The sequence below is a fragment of the Pongo pygmaeus genome, chromosome 18, assembly GCF_028885625.2.
Source record: "Pongo pygmaeus isolate AG05252 chromosome 18, NHGRI_mPonPyg2-v2.0_pri, whole genome shotgun sequence".
NCBI classification, from domain to species: domain Eukaryota; kingdom Metazoa; phylum Chordata; class Mammalia; order Primates; family Hominidae; genus Pongo; species Pongo pygmaeus.
In genome coordinates, this window is record NC_072391.2 from 22446902 (window position 1) to 22464093 (window position 17192).

Consider the following 17192-nt stretch of genomic DNA (forward strand, 5'->3'; position numbering starts at 1 on the left):
GTGTTAATCATCTTCAGGAAAGAAGATACACTATGGCAGTTCCCAGTCACAAGGAAGTTGTTCATGTCTAGCCTAAATCATTCTTGCTTTAAGAAAGGCCTAAACCTTCTATTCTGCCCTGAAAAGAGAAAAGTGATGAGTTCATTAGTGCAAGACCATCAGCTTTAAGGGCAATTTGCAGTACTTGAAAAAAAGAGGAGCAAAGTTCTATTCAGCAAAACTGGAACTTGGCAAGGCATCTGTTAGAATATTTGTCATGCAGATGCCTTGTGTTAGTAAAATTTTCCTGGGTGGTTACCACATGCATGCCAGAAACTGTACTGAGTTTTGGAGTTAAAAGGAGAATGAGACCCAATTATATATTAAGTCATGTCGATTGGGGTCCCACCTTCTGAACATTCATCTCCTGTTGATGGAGGATGTGTGGATAGAACAACTTTTCTTTCCCCTTCCTACTTATACTTAGACATATGCCTATAAACCTGCAGGCAGATACACACACACCTCTGCCCACACACCTCCCTTTCCTCCCCTACACCTTAGTGTCCCACGCATCCTAAGCATGCATCCACCTATATGTACATGTGTTTTGTCTGTGTTTTCAGTTGGACAGGCCTGCAAGCCTCTGATATAATGTGGACCATATCAGACACAGGTTGGATACTGAACATCTTGGGCACAATTATGGAAACTTGGACAGTAGGAGCATGCACATTTGTTCATCTCTTGCCAAAGTTTGACCCACTGGTTATTCTAAAGGTAAGAGAGGATCCAGTTTGCATCAGTTATTCAGAGTGATCCCGAGGTTTGCACACTTCAATTTATTGTAGTTTGTTTCAATTCATCTAATTTTTGCTAAACCCCTGCCATGTGGTGAACAGTGTTCAGTAAACGAGATGGAAATGGTCCCTGACCTCACAGAGCTCATGTTCTGGGGAAGGAGACAGACACATATATAGATAAAAGGAGTATGTTCAGGAGAAAGACATTGTAGGTCATTTGTTCACTCAACAAATGTAATGGGCTCTTCCGCTGGGGTCACCTATCAGATAGATGCTGGTGAACCACATGTAAAAGGGAAAACTGGAGTATTGGAGGGGATGCCATCTCCCTCTCATGCGTGTGTGTGTGTTTGTGTGCGCACATTTCATTTCCTTTTTTATTTGCAGTGTAACACACAAACCGAAGGTAAAGTACACAGAGTGCCACCATCCTATGTGTACAGTTTGAAAATAATTTACCTGTGTTAGATACTGTCTTAGTCAGCTTGGGCTACTATAATAAAATACCATAGTCTAGGTGGCCTAAATAACAGACGTTTACTTCTCATAGCTCTGGAGGCTGTAAGTCTGAGATCAGGGTGCCAGCATAATTGGATTCCTGGGGAAGCCCTCTTCCTGGCTGTTGATGGCTCCCTTATTGCTATATTCTCACACGGTTGAGAGAGACAGTGCTGCTATATCTTCCTTTTTAAAAATAAAGACACTCATGCTGTCACTGGGGCACCTGCTTCATTACCTTGCGTAATTACCCCTAAAAGCCCCGCCTCCAAATACCATTAAGTTGAGGGTTAGAGCTTTAATATAGGGATATAGGGATTTAGGTGGGGACACAACATCCAATTCATATCAGACACCCCTGTAAACACCACCAGATCAAGACATGAAACATTCCCACCACTGCAGAAGGTGTTCATACCCCTTCTCTGACAATATCTGCCCCTCGTAGGTTAATCCTTCGTTTGATATCTATCACCATAGATTAATTTGATCTCTTCTTGCATTTCATATAAATGGAACCACATTATATATAATCTTTTGCATTTGGCTTCTTTTACTCAAAATATTCTCTGTGAGATTAGTCCACGTGTTGCATGTATCAGATGTTTGTTCTTTTAGCTGGCTGCATAGTGTTCCATTACGTGAATCTGTCAAAACTTTCCCCTATCCTATTGTTAATGAATATTGGGTTATTTACAATTTAAGATGATTTTCTAGAAGCAATTCGGAAGAATAAGTGGAATTTTTTCCTATAGAACTTGATGGTACAGCCATTAAGTAAGACACACAAACTGCAGCTATGCATTATCCTGTAGCAACAAAGCAATGAAAATGACCTCATTTTGCTTATGAAGATACACCGTATGTTGGACTCTATGATAGAGGGGTTGGGTTATTTCCCTGCTGTGCCCCCAGATCTCTAATGGCCCATCCAGACATCTATTTGGCTGCAGCAAAGGTTCAAGCTAAGGCATAGATGACATCTTCAAAAGTCAAAAAGTCAGGTGTGGCCTGGATTTTTGTAGGAAATTATCTTCAAATAATACTGTCATTCTCTGTTTTAAGCAAATTCTTACTCTGTGTCCTTCTCAAAAGGATTTGAACTGGTTTTTATTAAGTTTCACCATTAAAAAAATGAAAACAGACATAAAGTTATAAAGCCCATTAGGAAAATATAGGTTGGAGGTGTAGGGGGGAGAAAACTAAGGAAATTAAGGAGAAATATAGCAAATGAGTGTGTAGTTGCAAGTTGAGCTTCTAGTAAGGCAAAGCAATAAGGAATCTGGGATCATTTTCATAGCTTATATCTGTGTATCAAGCACATTTGAAGGAAATTATTGCATGATACTCACATTTGTCATTTTTTCTAGACATTTTGCTTAAACCATTGCCATGGTTTGAATATTTGTGCCCCCCAAAACTCATGGTGAAACTTGTAAATCAAAAATAAAATCCTAAGGCCCCATCCCCCCAACCATCTGAATGGACTTCCTCCTCAGCCAGATTTTTTTTAAAACTTAACCTGAGAGACTGTTTCAGGCCATGACAGGAAGTGGGAGTGGGACATGCCTCATTACACCTCTCTGGTATTAACATCAATACAGACTTTAAGTCTGATTTAAAAAAAAAAAAATTATAACCTATTCTGTCTAAAGCCTAGTGCCAGTACCTAAAAGCTTCCTCTGCGAATAAGAACTTGGGTCTCCATAATTCTTTATCTAAACTAAGGCATTCCTTTCTATTGATCCCAGGTCTTTAGATAAACTCAACCAATTGTCAACCAGAAAAAATTTAAATCTACCTATAAGCTGGACCCCCGGCTTCAAGTTGCCCCACCTTTCTGGACCAAACCAATGTATTTTTTAAATGTGTTTGATTGAAGTCTCATGTCTCCCTAAAACGTACAAAACCAAGGTGCACCCTGACGACCTTGGGCACTTGTTCTCAGGACCTCCTGAGGGCTCTGTCATGGCCATGGTCACTCATGTTTGGCTCAGAATAAATCTCTTCAAATGTTTTACAGAGTTTGGCTCTTTTCATCAACAAACTCAATCCCCAGTGTAACAGTAGTAAGCGGTGGGGCATTTAAGAGATGATTGGGCCTCATGAGGGATTAATGGATTAACGGTTTATCATGTTAGTGGGTTAGTTTTGGAGAGTGGGTCTGTTATACAAAAAGCCAGTTTTGCTCTACCTCATGAGCCCCTTTGCCATGTGATGCCCCAAGCCTTCTTTGGACTCTGCAGAGTCCCCATCAGCAAGAAGGTTCTCACCAGATGCAGCTTCTTGACCTTGGACTTTCCAGCCCCTAGAACTGCGAGAAAGAAATTTCTTTTCTTCATAAATTACTCAGTCTCGGGTACTCAGTTATAGCAACAGAAAACAGATTAAGACAATATTACATTCTGCATAAAGAAAAGCATGGGATGGAGATGGTGTTATATGACAGGAATACATGCTGCAAATAATGATCCCACTACTTGCTGACTAGGTGACCTTGGAGCAGCTACTTAACCTTGTACATCATTGGTTTCCCCTCTGTATCATGAGGATGATAGCACACACTCCATGAGGTTATTGTAAAAATTAAATGAGATAACACAGGACATGGCAAGTATTCAGTACTAGGTCTTTTTGTAGCACTTGTTTTGAAATGTCTACAGATGTCTTTAGCTTTTCAAAGAACTTTTATATCTAAAATGTATCCCAAAAATATTTTCAGGAAAATAAGGCTGCAAACAATCTATTATAAAGCTGGCTACAGAAAGTTAAGGGACTTAACCAAGACAGCTGCTGTGCTCAGGCAGCTGATCTTCCCTTGGTTGCTGGGGGTGATACACTCCTAGGGGTGTGTTAACGAGGGCAAGTCTTAAACTGGCAGGAACAGACATCCAGGATTTGACAAAAATGTTTCAAATTAGCCTTAGACTTTTTCACTACCATAATATGTATTCTTTTCCCTGTTATTTATGTCTTCAGGGTGCATGAGAGTTGTGGGGCTCACTTAACCTGAAACAGACATAGTAAACAAGCTAGGGTTTTCATCCAGACCTCTACAACTCCATAGCTCACAATTGTAGCCACTGTGCATAGCCATAAGTTGGCATTTGACCTGGTGACCAATGTCTCACCTGGCTCTCTTCTTCCAGACGCTCTCCAGCTACCCAATCAAGAATATGATGAGTGCCCCCATTGTTTACCGAATGTTGCTACAGCAGGATCTTTCCAGGTGATGGGGCTTTGAGGATTGGTAAGAGAGTCTGGCCCCATCCCCCTGACTCCCTCACATACATGCATGCGTATCTGTCTGAATCTCTCACACACAGAGAGCCCCATGAAGCCATTTGCATCATCAAAGCACCCAGAAACTAGGTCTAGGCCTGAGTGGACTTTGGTTCCAGGGAGGCTGAGGGGAAACACTTATTTCTCTTCTTCAGTTACAAGTTCCCCCATCTACAGAACTGCCTCTCTGGAGGGGAGTCCCTTCTTCCAGAAACTCTGGAGAACTGGAGGGCCCAGACAGGACTGGACATCCGAGAATTCTATGGCCAGACAGAAACGGTACCTGTTCCCAGGGGAACCATGGGCTGGGTGCACTTTTTGGGCTTCAAAATTCTCTTTGAGAATAAAAAATGTTAGCCACCATGTATCATTCATTTATTTGAGAAATATTTATTGAGCCTCTATGAAGGGACAGGTACTGAGTATTGAAAATTCGGCACAGAACAAAACAGGCAAAGTTCCTGTTTTCTGGGAGATTACATTCCAGTGAGATTTGGGGAGAGAGACAATAAACTAAGAACTATCTAGCAGGGCAGGTGGTGAGAAATGTCATGAAAAAAGTAAAGTAGATGAGATGGGGTGAGAAGTTGGTAAATCAGATATGGTGGTCAGAAAGTTCCTCTGTGATGGGGAAACATTTTAGCAGAGACCAACATTTATCAAACATGTCAAGCACTGTACAAAGCTGCTTAGACTGAAGTGAGGAATGGGAAGAAGAACCCACTATGGCTTTACTGCACCTCCTGAGATATCTTCTTGGAACTCTTGAGGTCTCATGTGCACAATGTGGATTTATGCTATTCTATACTATTTTACTTATCAAAACTACATGGGGAATACTTTTCCCCAACTCTTCTTCTCCTTTTTCCAGTGCATCTTACTTGTGACTCTCAGCACTTCTTGCCTCTTCCTCTCCACTCTCTTACCCTGCATCCTTCTTTGGCTAATGAGTACCCTTGGTAATGAGTAATGAGAACTTTTGCAGAGTGTTGACGGCAGCTCTGTGATATGAAAGAGCCAGGAAGAGCCCTGCAAATATGAATAAGGACAATGGAGTTGTGGCAAGCATACCCTGGCAGGGGCCTCCCACCATTCAGAGGAGGACATGTTTAGGATATGCTTACAAGGACACTCCAATTCCCATGATCTTAATCACTCAGCAGCCTCTCTTCTGAGGTGGGTCAATCAACTTGCCCTTTCCAGCACAGTGGGTGGCGGGAAAAGATGGGTCACTGTGATAACTGGTGTCCAGGCTAGATCAGAGAAAATGACAATCTGTGTCTCTGTCAGTGAGGCATCCACCATTCATCTGTTATTCTGTTGGGAAGGTTCATTGCAGGGTTCAAGCAGAACTGGTGCTGCCATGGGAGGTACTTTAAAAAGTGTATTTTACTTCTTGAGGAAATGGATACCTCATTCTTCATGATGTGATTATTTCACATTGCATGCCTGTATCAAAACATCTCATATATCCCGTAAATAGATACATCTATGTACCCACAAAAATTCAAAATAAAAATAAAAGTAAGTATATTTTAGGCCTTACAGATTGCATATTGGTGATTCCATATAGTTTGAAAGGGCTTTGGGTATCCATAGCGTCGTATTAAAATGTGGCTCCCCCTAAAATAGATTATAATGTAATCATTAGGTCCTCTTCCTGGGGAGTGGTAGGTGGGTTGCTTCCTGAACAAACAATTTAGCGAAGCCCCTAGGATAGTGGTTCCAGTAATGGGGAGAAAGCCAGGGAATGAGGAGCAGGGGGAGCCACCAAGTGTAGGCCAAATTCAGGACAGTGTCAGGACCCACTCTGCAGAAATTTTTTCTTTTTCTGTGACCTTGTACCTCCTCCTGAGATTTGCTGATCTGTCTGCTTCTTTCCACAGGGATTAACTTGCCTGGTTTCCAAGACAATAAAAATCAAACCAGGATACATGGGAAGGGCTGCTTCCTGTTATGATGTACAGGTTTGCTCGGGACACTAAGGAGGGAGGAAGTTAGGGGAAACACTGATTTTCAGTAATTTATGTATTCCATTGTTTATTGAGTCAAAAATAATAGAAAGTACTGATATTAAGATAATATCAGAAAAAAGGAACGGAGGGAGGTTAGGGGGAAGGAGAGAGTGAGGGAAGGAAGGAGGAAAAGGGGAAATGATTTGTGTTCTTACCATCCAGAAGGACCCACTTTGAATATCTAGCAAATTAGCTAGACAGTACGCAAGTATATATGCTTTAAAAACAAAAATAGGGGTGAATCTTGACATAATATTTTGTAACTAGCTTTTATCATTTAACAATTTAGGTAACGATCTTTTCAGTTCAATTAATGCCAAGCTGCAGCATGATTTTTAATGATGATATAGTAGTAAATAGTATGTATCCACTGCTGTTTATGCCTTTTATTGGACCAAGGGATGATGTCCCAGTTTTCACTAGTAAAAATACACTAAAATGAATGCGTAGTAGCTAAAGTTTTATTGCTTTCTCTTGTTTTTTGAGAACTAGAATTTGTTTGTGTATCTGTGTTATGTGTATAGTTCTGTATATCTAAAGTGTAACTTAGACTCTATTCAGTGTCATATCCAGTTACTTGCCATGCCATTCACTATGATAACCATTTGCTAAGCCCCTTTCTTAGTATCTTATTTCATTCCTATAAAAATCCTGTGAAATAAGCTGTCAGTGTCTCTGTTTTATGGGTGAAAGCACTGAAGAACAGAGTTTAAGTAGTTCAAAGTCAGCTAGTAAGGGAGCAGAGTAAATTTGAGTTTTGATCTGCCCGATTTCTAAGTCCACAGGTGAGGTAGGTCTCAAAGATAAGAGGAAGCTAACATTTTATCTGAGCTCCTAGAGCCAAAAGTATCTCCCCAGGCTCATCTGGGCCAGTCTCAATAAAAGGATTCACCTAAACTATTCCAGGCAGGTGGATCAGAGATCTGAATTTAAGACTCTTGGGTTCCCCTGGTCTCTGGTTGTCATTTTCAGTCTTCACTAAAGCAAGAGGATCTTTCATTTGACCAAGTCAGCAATCTCATGCTGCCATTGAAGCCATCTCCTGCTCCATGCATCGTTCTTCCAATGTGCTTCTTTCTCCAGGTCATAGATGATAAGGGCAACATCCTGCCTCCCGGCACAGAAGGAGACATTGGCATCAGAGTCAAACCCACCAGGCCTATAGGCATCTTCTCTGGCTATGTGGTGAGAAACTGTGCTCCTCCTCCTCTGTTCTCCAGTGAGGATGGGGAGCACTAAATGGGATGATGGAGGCCAAATGTTCGGAAACTTCCAAGAGGCATTAGATATGGAGACAAAGAGTGTCCAGTTTTCAAGAATGTATGCTTTGCCGGTGGAAGAAAAGTGGCTATTCAGCCTTGCCATCCTCAGCCTATCACTGTGATCTCATTGGAAGACTTATTTTTCTCCAGTTAGCCCTTAGACTCCTCAAGAACTCTCTGTTTCATGCCCAAAATATTATTGACCCTGAACTATACACAGCACCATTCTCCCAAGGGCAGCATTTCCCTCTCCCCTAGGTATCATCCCCATGCTCTATGCCATTGATCTTCTTTAAAGCCATGCAGGCACTTTACATTGAGACTTCGCCATGTAGTTGGAGGAATCCCTATCTTCAGATCTTGGGAAGGTAAAGACAGATAATCCTTGAATCTGGCCACCTCACTTGACAGGTGAGGATGGTCAAGGTGACAGGTGAGGATGGAGCCAGAGATTACAAGACTTGCTCAAGCTCACAACCATTAGAAAGTGGACAGAGAAGACCCCAAGGGCATGCCTTCTGATCCCTGAGATAATTGACTAATAAACTAAATAAATAGTAAATCAAATAATAATAGTTTCTACCATTTATTGAATGCATACCATGAGGCAAGCATTGTCGTATAAACACATTTAATCTTTAAACTTTAAACTCATTTAAACTTCAAACTCATTTAATCCTCCCAGCCACCCTATAAAGTTTTTGGACTCAGCTTGCTCGAGTTAAAAACCTTGCTCTACTATGTATAGCGTGATCTTAGGGAAGTTACCTATCTGTCATGTCTCAGTTTCCTCATCTGTAAGTTGTGTGTCATGAGTGTGTTAAATAAAAGAATTGTTGTAGATCTGAATGATTATTCCTATTATACAGATGAGGAAAACTGAGCCTCAGTGATCAGGGCAGAGCCACAGTGTCCCCTTCTCCAAGCATTTCCTGTGTGTGGTCCCACTCTATTCTCAAATGCCAGTGAAGTACTACTCATGGGCTTCTCCCCATTTGATAGAAAAGGAAACAGACTCAGAAGCGTCTGTGGGGCAGACTCCTAAGGCCACAGAGGCTCCATGATGCCCATGAGAAAGTCAATCCAGTGGCCAAGAAACCTGGCTTCTGGCCTCAGTTCTATCTTCTGTAATGGCTGTTTAGCTTCAGACTAACCTCTTGATGTCTCTGATCATCAGTATCCCTATATTCCCAATGATGGAGTGAGGCTAAGAATTCTTTATGCCACCATATAATCCAGTAACTGAACCTCCAGTCTGGAGCCCATGCCCCTATACCTGAGTCAGATAGGAAGATGCACTGACAAGGGATAAAGCTCAAGCCTTTTCATTACTTATAAGCAAGTGCCTCAGCTGAATAGAGGGAGCCAGCTATTGTAGAAATATGCACATTAGCCAGGGTCCCAGGGGGCTTCCTGGCTAATGTCTCTAGAATTTTCAAATTTACAAAGAAGCTAAGAAAAGTAGCTAATCAAAATGATAGCTTTGAGTGGTGCTATGGAGTGAGCAGAGATTAGGATATCTATGAAAGGGGAGATGGAATCAATTGGGGAAAATGCCCTAAGCATGGATGAATGAATACATCAATAATATCCATCAGACTGGACCTAGAGGAGTAGCTAAGAGACCCTGGGTGGAATAACTTCAATAAATGGGAAAGATCCAGTTCTGCCTGTGGCCTAGGGTTGGCTGGTTCAGGGCATGTCTGCCATGTTCAGGTTATACACTGCACACCTGCAGTTTTAATAAGACTGATAGCATTTGTTCATGGCAGCCCCAGGGCAGGGGATTTAGGCTTTGCAGGCACAATGACTCTGTCTTTCTGTGGTCACCAGGACGATCCCGAGAAGACAGCAGCCAACATTCGAGGAGACTTTTGGCTCCTTGGAGACCGGGGAATCAAAGATGAAGATGGGTATTTCCAGTTTATGGGACGGGCAGATGATATCATTAACTCCAGCGGGTGAGCTTGGTTTCTGGGTTGGGAAGGGAAATCTGGGTGTTTACTCTGGCTGGTTCCAGACTTCTGGGATGGCCTAGAGGTTGGGTGTCCAGTCTTCTCTGAAGAACAGGTTCTTCTGCAGGTACCGGATTGGACCCTCGGAGGTAGAGAATGCACTGATGGAGCACCCTGCTGTGGTTGAGACGGCTGTGATCAGCAGCCCAGACCCTGTCCGAGGAGAGGTGATCAGGAAGCAGTAGCCTGGGGGTGAACAGATATGAACACAAGCACAGTGTAGTATGATGGTTTAAGAACAGGGACTGTGGGGCTGAACACTCTGAGACCCAATCTTGGCCCTGCCACTTACTAGCTATGTGATCTTGGGTAAGCTACTTGGCCTGTCTGTTTCTCAGTTTCCTCATCTGTAAGATGAGGGATTGTTATGAGGGTTAAATGTGCTAATATTTGTAAAGTACTTAAGTATGGTGATTTCTCAAAAAACTAAACAGAACTACCATATGATCCAGCAATCCCACTACTGGGTATTTATCCAAAGAAAAAGAAATCAGCATATCAAAAAGATGTCTACACTCCCATGTTAATTGCAGCACTATTCACAATACGAAGATATGGGATCAACCTAAGTATCCAATGGATGAATGGATAAATAATATGTGGTATATATACACAATGGTATACTATTTGGCATTGAAAAAGAATGAAATCATGTCATCTGCAGCAACATGGAGAGAACTGGAGGTCATTATGTTAAGTGAAGTAAGCCAGGCACAGAAAGATAAATATCACATGTTTGCACTCATAAGTAAGAGCTAAAATAGTTGATCTAATGGAGATAAAGAGTAGAGTGATAGATACCAGAGGCTGGGAAGGGTGTGTGGGTGGGGAAGCAGGGGATGAAGAGAGGTTGGTGAATGGGTATAAACATACAGTCAGATAGAAGCAATAATTTCGAATGTTCAATAGCAGAGTAGGGTGACTATAGTTAGCAACCATGTATTGTATATTTCAAAATAGCTAGAAGAGAGGACTTGAAATGTTCTCAACACACACAAATTATAAATACTCAAGGTGATGGACACCCCAAGTATCCTAACTTGATAATTACAATATTTGCATGTAACAAAATGTCACTTGCACCCAATACATATGTACAAATATTATGAAACGATAAAAATTTTTAGAAAGTAAAGCGCTTGGTTGGGAGGCCGAGGCAGATGGATCACGAGGTCAGGAGTCCAAGACCAGCCTGGCCAAGATGGTGAAACCCCATCTCTACTAAAAATACAAAAATTGGCTGGGCACGGTGGCAGGCATCTGTAATCCCAGCTACTCAAGAGGCTGCGGCAGGAGAATCACACGAACCTGGGGGGCGGGGGTTGCAGTGAGCCGAGATCGCACCCCTGCACTCTAGCCTGGGTGACAGAGTGAGACTCTGTCTCAAAAAAAAAAAAAAGAAAAAGAAAGAGAAAAAGAAAGTGAAGTGCTTGGAACAAGGCCTAGCACATAGTAAGTACTATATAATGTCTATTTTGATGAGGCTGGAAGGATTCTATCCTGCTGTTTGGTATTTGAATCAAAGTCTGATTCCTGACCAGAAGGACAGAGGAGTGATTTGAGCCAAAGGATAGAGCCCCTGTGCCACAGAGTTCACAGTGAAAATAAAGGGAAAAAGAAAGACCCCCTATAAAGCCAGGGTTATAGAAATAGGCTCAGATGGGGTATAGTGGACTTTGATGTGTGTGTAGGAAAATATTAAGGTGGGATGTGTGGATCAGTGTCCTAGTACATTCCCATAGGGTGTAAGCCTGGCACTATTATACCTCCGGTACGTACAGAACACATCACACAGAAAATTATGGGAACCACTGTTCCCATAAGTGAGGCCAAGGGGGATCCCCTGCTGAGAAAACCCTGTGTGCCCAGCTCTGAGCTAGCCCTGCTGTATATGATTTCATTTTATTTACCATAAGTTAAATTTGGCTATTTTATCCCCATTTTACAGATAGGAACACTGAAGTTTGGAGAAGTTAACACATTTTTAGGGTTATGGTTTTCAGTCTATTTTTCTCTTTTTTCCCCCCGTATCTTCTTTCTCCTCATCTGTCTCTATTGTCCTTGGAGTATGAGGTAAGCCTGGTCTCAATCTATTGTCCACCTGCTCCTCCAATAAATGACTTCAGAGAGAGCTGGAACTTCATTCTTGTCCCCAATTTCTCCCTTTCCCTTGACCTGGATCACTGGGGGTGCAAATGAAGAGATACAAGGGTGATGGAAGTCTTAATGCCAATTTCACATTATTCCAGGAGATGACTACACACTGTAATCCCTTATCTCTTGGCCTTTATCAATTTTGCAGGTGGTGAAGGCATTTGTGGTCCTGGCCTCGCAGTTCCTATCCCATGACCCAGAACAGCTCACCAAGGAGCTGCAGCAGCATGTGAAGTCAGTGACAGCCCCATACAAGTACCCAAGAAAGGTAAGGCCTTTGAGCTCCCAAGTCACTCAAACTTGAGAGATAGATTGTTTTCCTGTTATATTTATCTTCTTCAGGAGGAGGACAGCCATCTAATTTTAAAAAGTCTTCCTTGGCTGGGCATGGTAGCTCACGCCTGCAATCCCAGCACTTTGGAAGGCCGAGGTGGGTGGATCACCTGAGGGCAGGAATTCAAGACCAGCCTGGCCAACACAGTGAAACCCTGTCTCTACGCAAAATACAAAAATTAGCCCGGTGTAGTGGCATGTGCCTGTAATCCCAGCTACTCAGGAGGCTGAGGCACAAGAATCACTTGAATCTGGGAGGTGGAGGTTACAGTGAGATGAGATCGTGCCACTGCACTCTAGCCTAGGTGACAGAGTGAGACCCTGTCTCAAAAAAAAAAAAAAAAAAATTCCTATGCTCAAGAAAGCCCAGAAAGACAATCTAGCGACTATCTTGATGCCTGAAAAATGACCTCAGCTTTTAACTCACTCTGAATCAAAAGCCAAACGCTGTCAAGGGAATAAGTTCTAGCCAGTATCTTACCTGTATTCCCATTCTCTGCACTGGGTTCTTGCTATAGTTTTCAGGGTTGTGCAACACTCAGTTGCAAGTGACAGAAATCTAGCTTGAGATTTATCGCTCATGCAATTGAAAAGTCCAGGGGTGGAGAAAGCTGTCATTATGGCTGGTCCCAGGCATTCCTAGGATGTAGTCAGGTGTATCTCTTTCACCCTTTGACTCTCCTTCCTTTGTAGTGGCTTGATTTCTTGGAATGCTTTTTCTCTGTGGCTCTATCAGCTCCAAACATATATTCTCAGCAGCTTAGAAAACTCCAGTAGAAAATGAGCATGTTTTTCTCCAAAGGCCTCAACAAAATTCTCTGGGTTGACTCTCACTGGACCAACTTGGGCCATGTGTCCATTGTTAAATGAATCCCTGTAGCCAGGCCAATGTCACACTGATTAGCCATGTCATCCTCAGAGAAAGTGCAGGGGGGATGGGGGAGAGAGAGCTGCCCTACCCCATGACATGGACTGAGAGGGAGGGGTGGCTCCCCATAGGAAAATGGAAGTGTTCTTACGAGAAAAGACAAAAGCATAGTTTTCCGCTTCTTTCATTCTGGGACAGAGAACTGAAGCACAGAGGTTGACATGGCAGGAGAACCCAGTTATTGGATTTGGGTCCCAGATAGGAGCTTGTCCCAGAGAAAGAAAAAAAATTGAGTCTAGGGTAGAAGGTGAGAGCAACTATGCTGACTTAGAGTCCCTTAGATTCTTACATAGCCTAGATGCCACCTGCCTTTCCTCAGCACAGGCTAATTGTCATAGGTCTTCTGAGAAGCAGGCCATGGGGAAAGAGGTTAACACACAAGAGGCTTATTAGGGAGTGTTTTGGAATCAACCCCTGGGGGAAGGGAGAGGAAGGGAAAGAAAGGAGCAGAATTGAGCAGACGGTGAGGTTGCACTGTGACTTAGTCTCAATGGGAACTCCAGCCAATCCCATGGGAGTTCTGAAGCTAGTATAACCTTTCAGTGTTGTCCTAAGGCAAGGTGAGGAAGGGAAGGGGGTCTTTACGGTCACAGGTGGATCAGGTATGGATGTAGGCTGCCCTGGGAAGGAGTGTGACCTTGGACAAGACAGCTGTCTTTGGCTGAGGCAATCCCCACAGGGGTCTGGCAGTGGGGTGGGAGTTCTTTGTCCCTGGAGGGGGATCTCAGCTGCATATCAGAGTCCACCACATGGACTTGCAGCCTCTGAGAGTGAGGCAGCATAGCACAGTCTCAGGAATCAGACTGTTCAGTTCAACATTCACCTCCACCACTTACTCAATAACCTCTGTATTCCTCAGTTTCCTTATTTGCAAAATGAGAATAATGCTGTTACCCCTTCACAGGTTGTTAAGGATGAGTTCATGAGTTCATTTAAGAAGGCATCAGACACTTAGAAGAATGACTGGCACATAATAAGCATTTAATAAGTATTTACAAAGGAGGTTAGAAATCCAGGCACACCAAAGTTATTATGAACGTTTAAGTATAACTGAATATTGTAGAATGCTGAATCATGGAGTCCTATCACACAGTGTGCAGTGTCTTACTCAAATATCTCAATAGATGTGTCTCTTTCTGCAAGTCTTCTCCTCTAGAATTCTCAAGGCAGCAGATTATTTCCACCTTCCCCCTCCTTTCACCAACTGCATCCAGTCCTTTCTGCTTCTCTCTTCATGACAAGCAGAGTAGCTTCCTTCTTAGCATTAAATCTGGATACCTCCTGTGGCTTTCATCCACTCTCTATCTACCCTTCAGAGCCCAAATAGTAAATATTTTAGGCTGTGTGGTCTTTGTTGCAACTACTCAACTTTGCCCAGGCAATGCTAAAGGTTGACAGTTTCTAAATGCATGGGTATGACTGTTTCAATTAAACTTTATTGATAAAAACAGGAAGTGGGCTGTATTTTGCCTGCAGGCCATAGTTTGCTGACCTCTGCTCCATTTCATTGTGTTTTGAACAAACTCTTCTCAACAAAGTCAGTCTTCACTTATAGAAGAATTCTTATATCAGCCACTAAGAAGATACTTTTTCCATCACAGTATCCCTATTATTAAATTAAAGTTAATAAAGGTTAATTTTTATTAAATTCAAGACCATCTAACACTTAAACCAATGCCTTGGCAACTGAGCCACATCACTGGAAGCCTCAATGAGGCGTCTTCACCGTCCATATCTTTGGATTTGGGAATATTAGAGATAGAGGATCCTCAGCTTCAACCATTCCTTTTAACAAGAGCAAATAGTGAAATTGGAGAGATTTTATAGTTTTGCTTAGGGTACATTGATAGGAAATGACTGATGTGGAATTCAAAATGAGGTATCCTAATTCTTAGATGTCTAAAGACCTCAGATTAACCCAGATTAATAACCACAGCTAATATTTTTCAGTGGTTACTCCATGCCAGTAACTTAGCCTGCATAATCTCCTTTTGTCCACATAATCACCCAATGAAGTTACTATTATCCTCCATCTTACTTAGTGGGGAAACTGAGTCTTAGCAAAGCCAAGGACCTGGCTAAAGCCAGGTGATTGGTAGAGGAGGAGCTGGGGTCCAGAGAGACTGATGTCAAAGCTCAGCTGGCTGAATGCTGTGCCATGTTGTGTCTGTTATGCTGTTCCTTCTCTGTCTGAAAATATGTCAAAGACCTTTATGCCCAATTCTAGCCATCCTCTTCTTGTCCTCATCCCAGAGCACTTTCTGAAGCTTCTTATTGCACAGGGTGGCTACCCTGAAGTGGCTCCAGCCTGAAGAACTTCTCCTCACCCTATAGCAGTTCTGAAAAATCCAACCCACTGTCGTCACAGACCACCCACCCTGGACTGATTTGTTTTTCAACAGATAGAGTTTGTCTTGAACCTGCCCAAGACTGTCACAGGGAAAATTCAACGAGCCAAGCTTCGAGACAAGGAGTGGAAGATCTCCAGAAAAGCCCGTGTGCAGTGAGACGTCTAGGAGGAATTCATTTGTATTCCCCTCTTCTTTCTCTTTCTTTTCCCTTTGGGCCCTTGGTCTTCCTATGATGACATGAGATTCTTTATGAAAGAAAATGAATGTAATTTTTGTCTTGCCTTGGTTATTAGCACAAAACATTACCATGTTAGATGTTGAAAGGAGAAAGGGAAGGAATGAGAGAAAGTGAAAAGGAGAGGGTAACAGAAAAAAAGGAAAGAAAAGTAAGTCAGGGAAATATTAAAACTGCAAGGGAAAGCAACTGAAAAAGAAAGTAGGGAGGGAAGGAGAGAGGAAGCAAGGGAAGGAGGAAGAAAGGAAAGAGGAGATGAAAGGGGGAGAAAAGATAGAAGAAAAATAATTGAAGGGAGAATCAGAAAAATAAAGAGAAGAAAAGAAAGAAATGAGAGAAAGAGAAAGAAGAAAGAGCAAAAGAACACAAGAAAGAAACAGAGGGAGAAAGGGAGAGGAAAAAATTTTAAAAATAAAAATAGTAAAAGAAACTGATAAAGAAAAGTAATGGAAGACAGGAAGAAAGGAAGAGAGGGAAGAAAAGAGGAAAACTTATAAATATTCCCACAGATAGACAAAGTCAAGCATAAAACTGGAGCTTGAGAAGGAAATGAAAGGCCGTGGCACCTTCTTTTACCCTAGGAGAAGACCTCCATACAGGAAGACTTGTGTGTGGGGTTGGGACATTAGAATCATCCCCAAGTCACCCCAAACCTTGGAACTGTCAGGGTCAGAGGGGAACCACCATTTATTAAGCATTTGCCATGTGCCAGGCACTAAACAGACCTCATAAGGGCATAACCAGCTACTTGTTAGAAAACCAAAAAAAAAAAAAAAAGCAAGAACAAACAAAAAACCATCAGGAGCCCAGTAAGCCACTCTATCCAGCTCTGTGGGAACAGATTACAACATGTCTATCTCTTTTTCCCCCTCAACTATGTGTATCCTTTTTTTTTCCTTGTAAGTATTGAGACTAATGTCATAAAATTGCTTCTCCCACCCTCTGGCTTCATCACCCTCCAGCTTCAGTGCCACTAACTAAATTCCAGAGAGAATGAATCTGATTGATCCAGCTCATGTGAGTTGCCTACATGTACTCTGATTATCACAGAGTACAAATACGGCTACAGGGGCCCAATTTCTTTGGACTGGGAAGAACTTTCAGAGAAAAGGGACAAAGGGTGGCATGAGACACCTCCAAATTTGACTTCCCATTTAGAAACAAACTAGCAAGTTTTTGTAAAGATTGAGCCTATCTTCCAACGTTCCTCAATGCCTCTTTCCTCCTGCTGGCTAAAAGCCTTTCTCTCCATATGTAGACCTTCTGCCCATTCAGTCTCATCGAAATCTTGATAAAGGCTAAGACATCAACTGATTGTTCCCAGGACCCTGTCTAAT

The 17192-nt window shown here is 42.3% G+C and overlaps 1 protein-coding gene across 2 annotated transcripts in view; it reads left to right on the forward strand.

Annotated features, from left to right (window-relative positions):
* The window catches only part of LOC129015899 (acyl-coenzyme A synthetase ACSM2B, mitochondrial), a 40263-nt gene extending 23470 nt beyond the window's left edge, over positions 1-16793 (forward strand). For both annotated transcript variants that reach the window (XM_054454598.2, XM_054454597.2), the window contains 9 exons: positions 606-759; positions 4430-4509; positions 4718-4841; positions 6449-6529; positions 7661-7762; positions 9673-9800; positions 9922-10021; positions 12157-12276; positions 15672-16793. In XM_054454598.2, coding sequence (XP_054310573.2) covers positions 606-759; positions 4430-4509; positions 4718-4841; positions 6449-6529; positions 7661-7762; positions 9673-9800; positions 9922-10021; positions 12157-12276; positions 15672-15776 — 994 coding nt within the window. In that variant the 3' untranslated portion in view covers positions 15777-16793. The remainder of the gene's footprint in view (positions 1-605; positions 760-4429; positions 4510-4717; positions 4842-6448; positions 6530-7660; positions 7763-9672; positions 9801-9921; positions 10022-12156; positions 12277-15671) is intronic.
* The last annotated feature ends 399 nt before the right edge of the window (positions 16794-17192 follow it).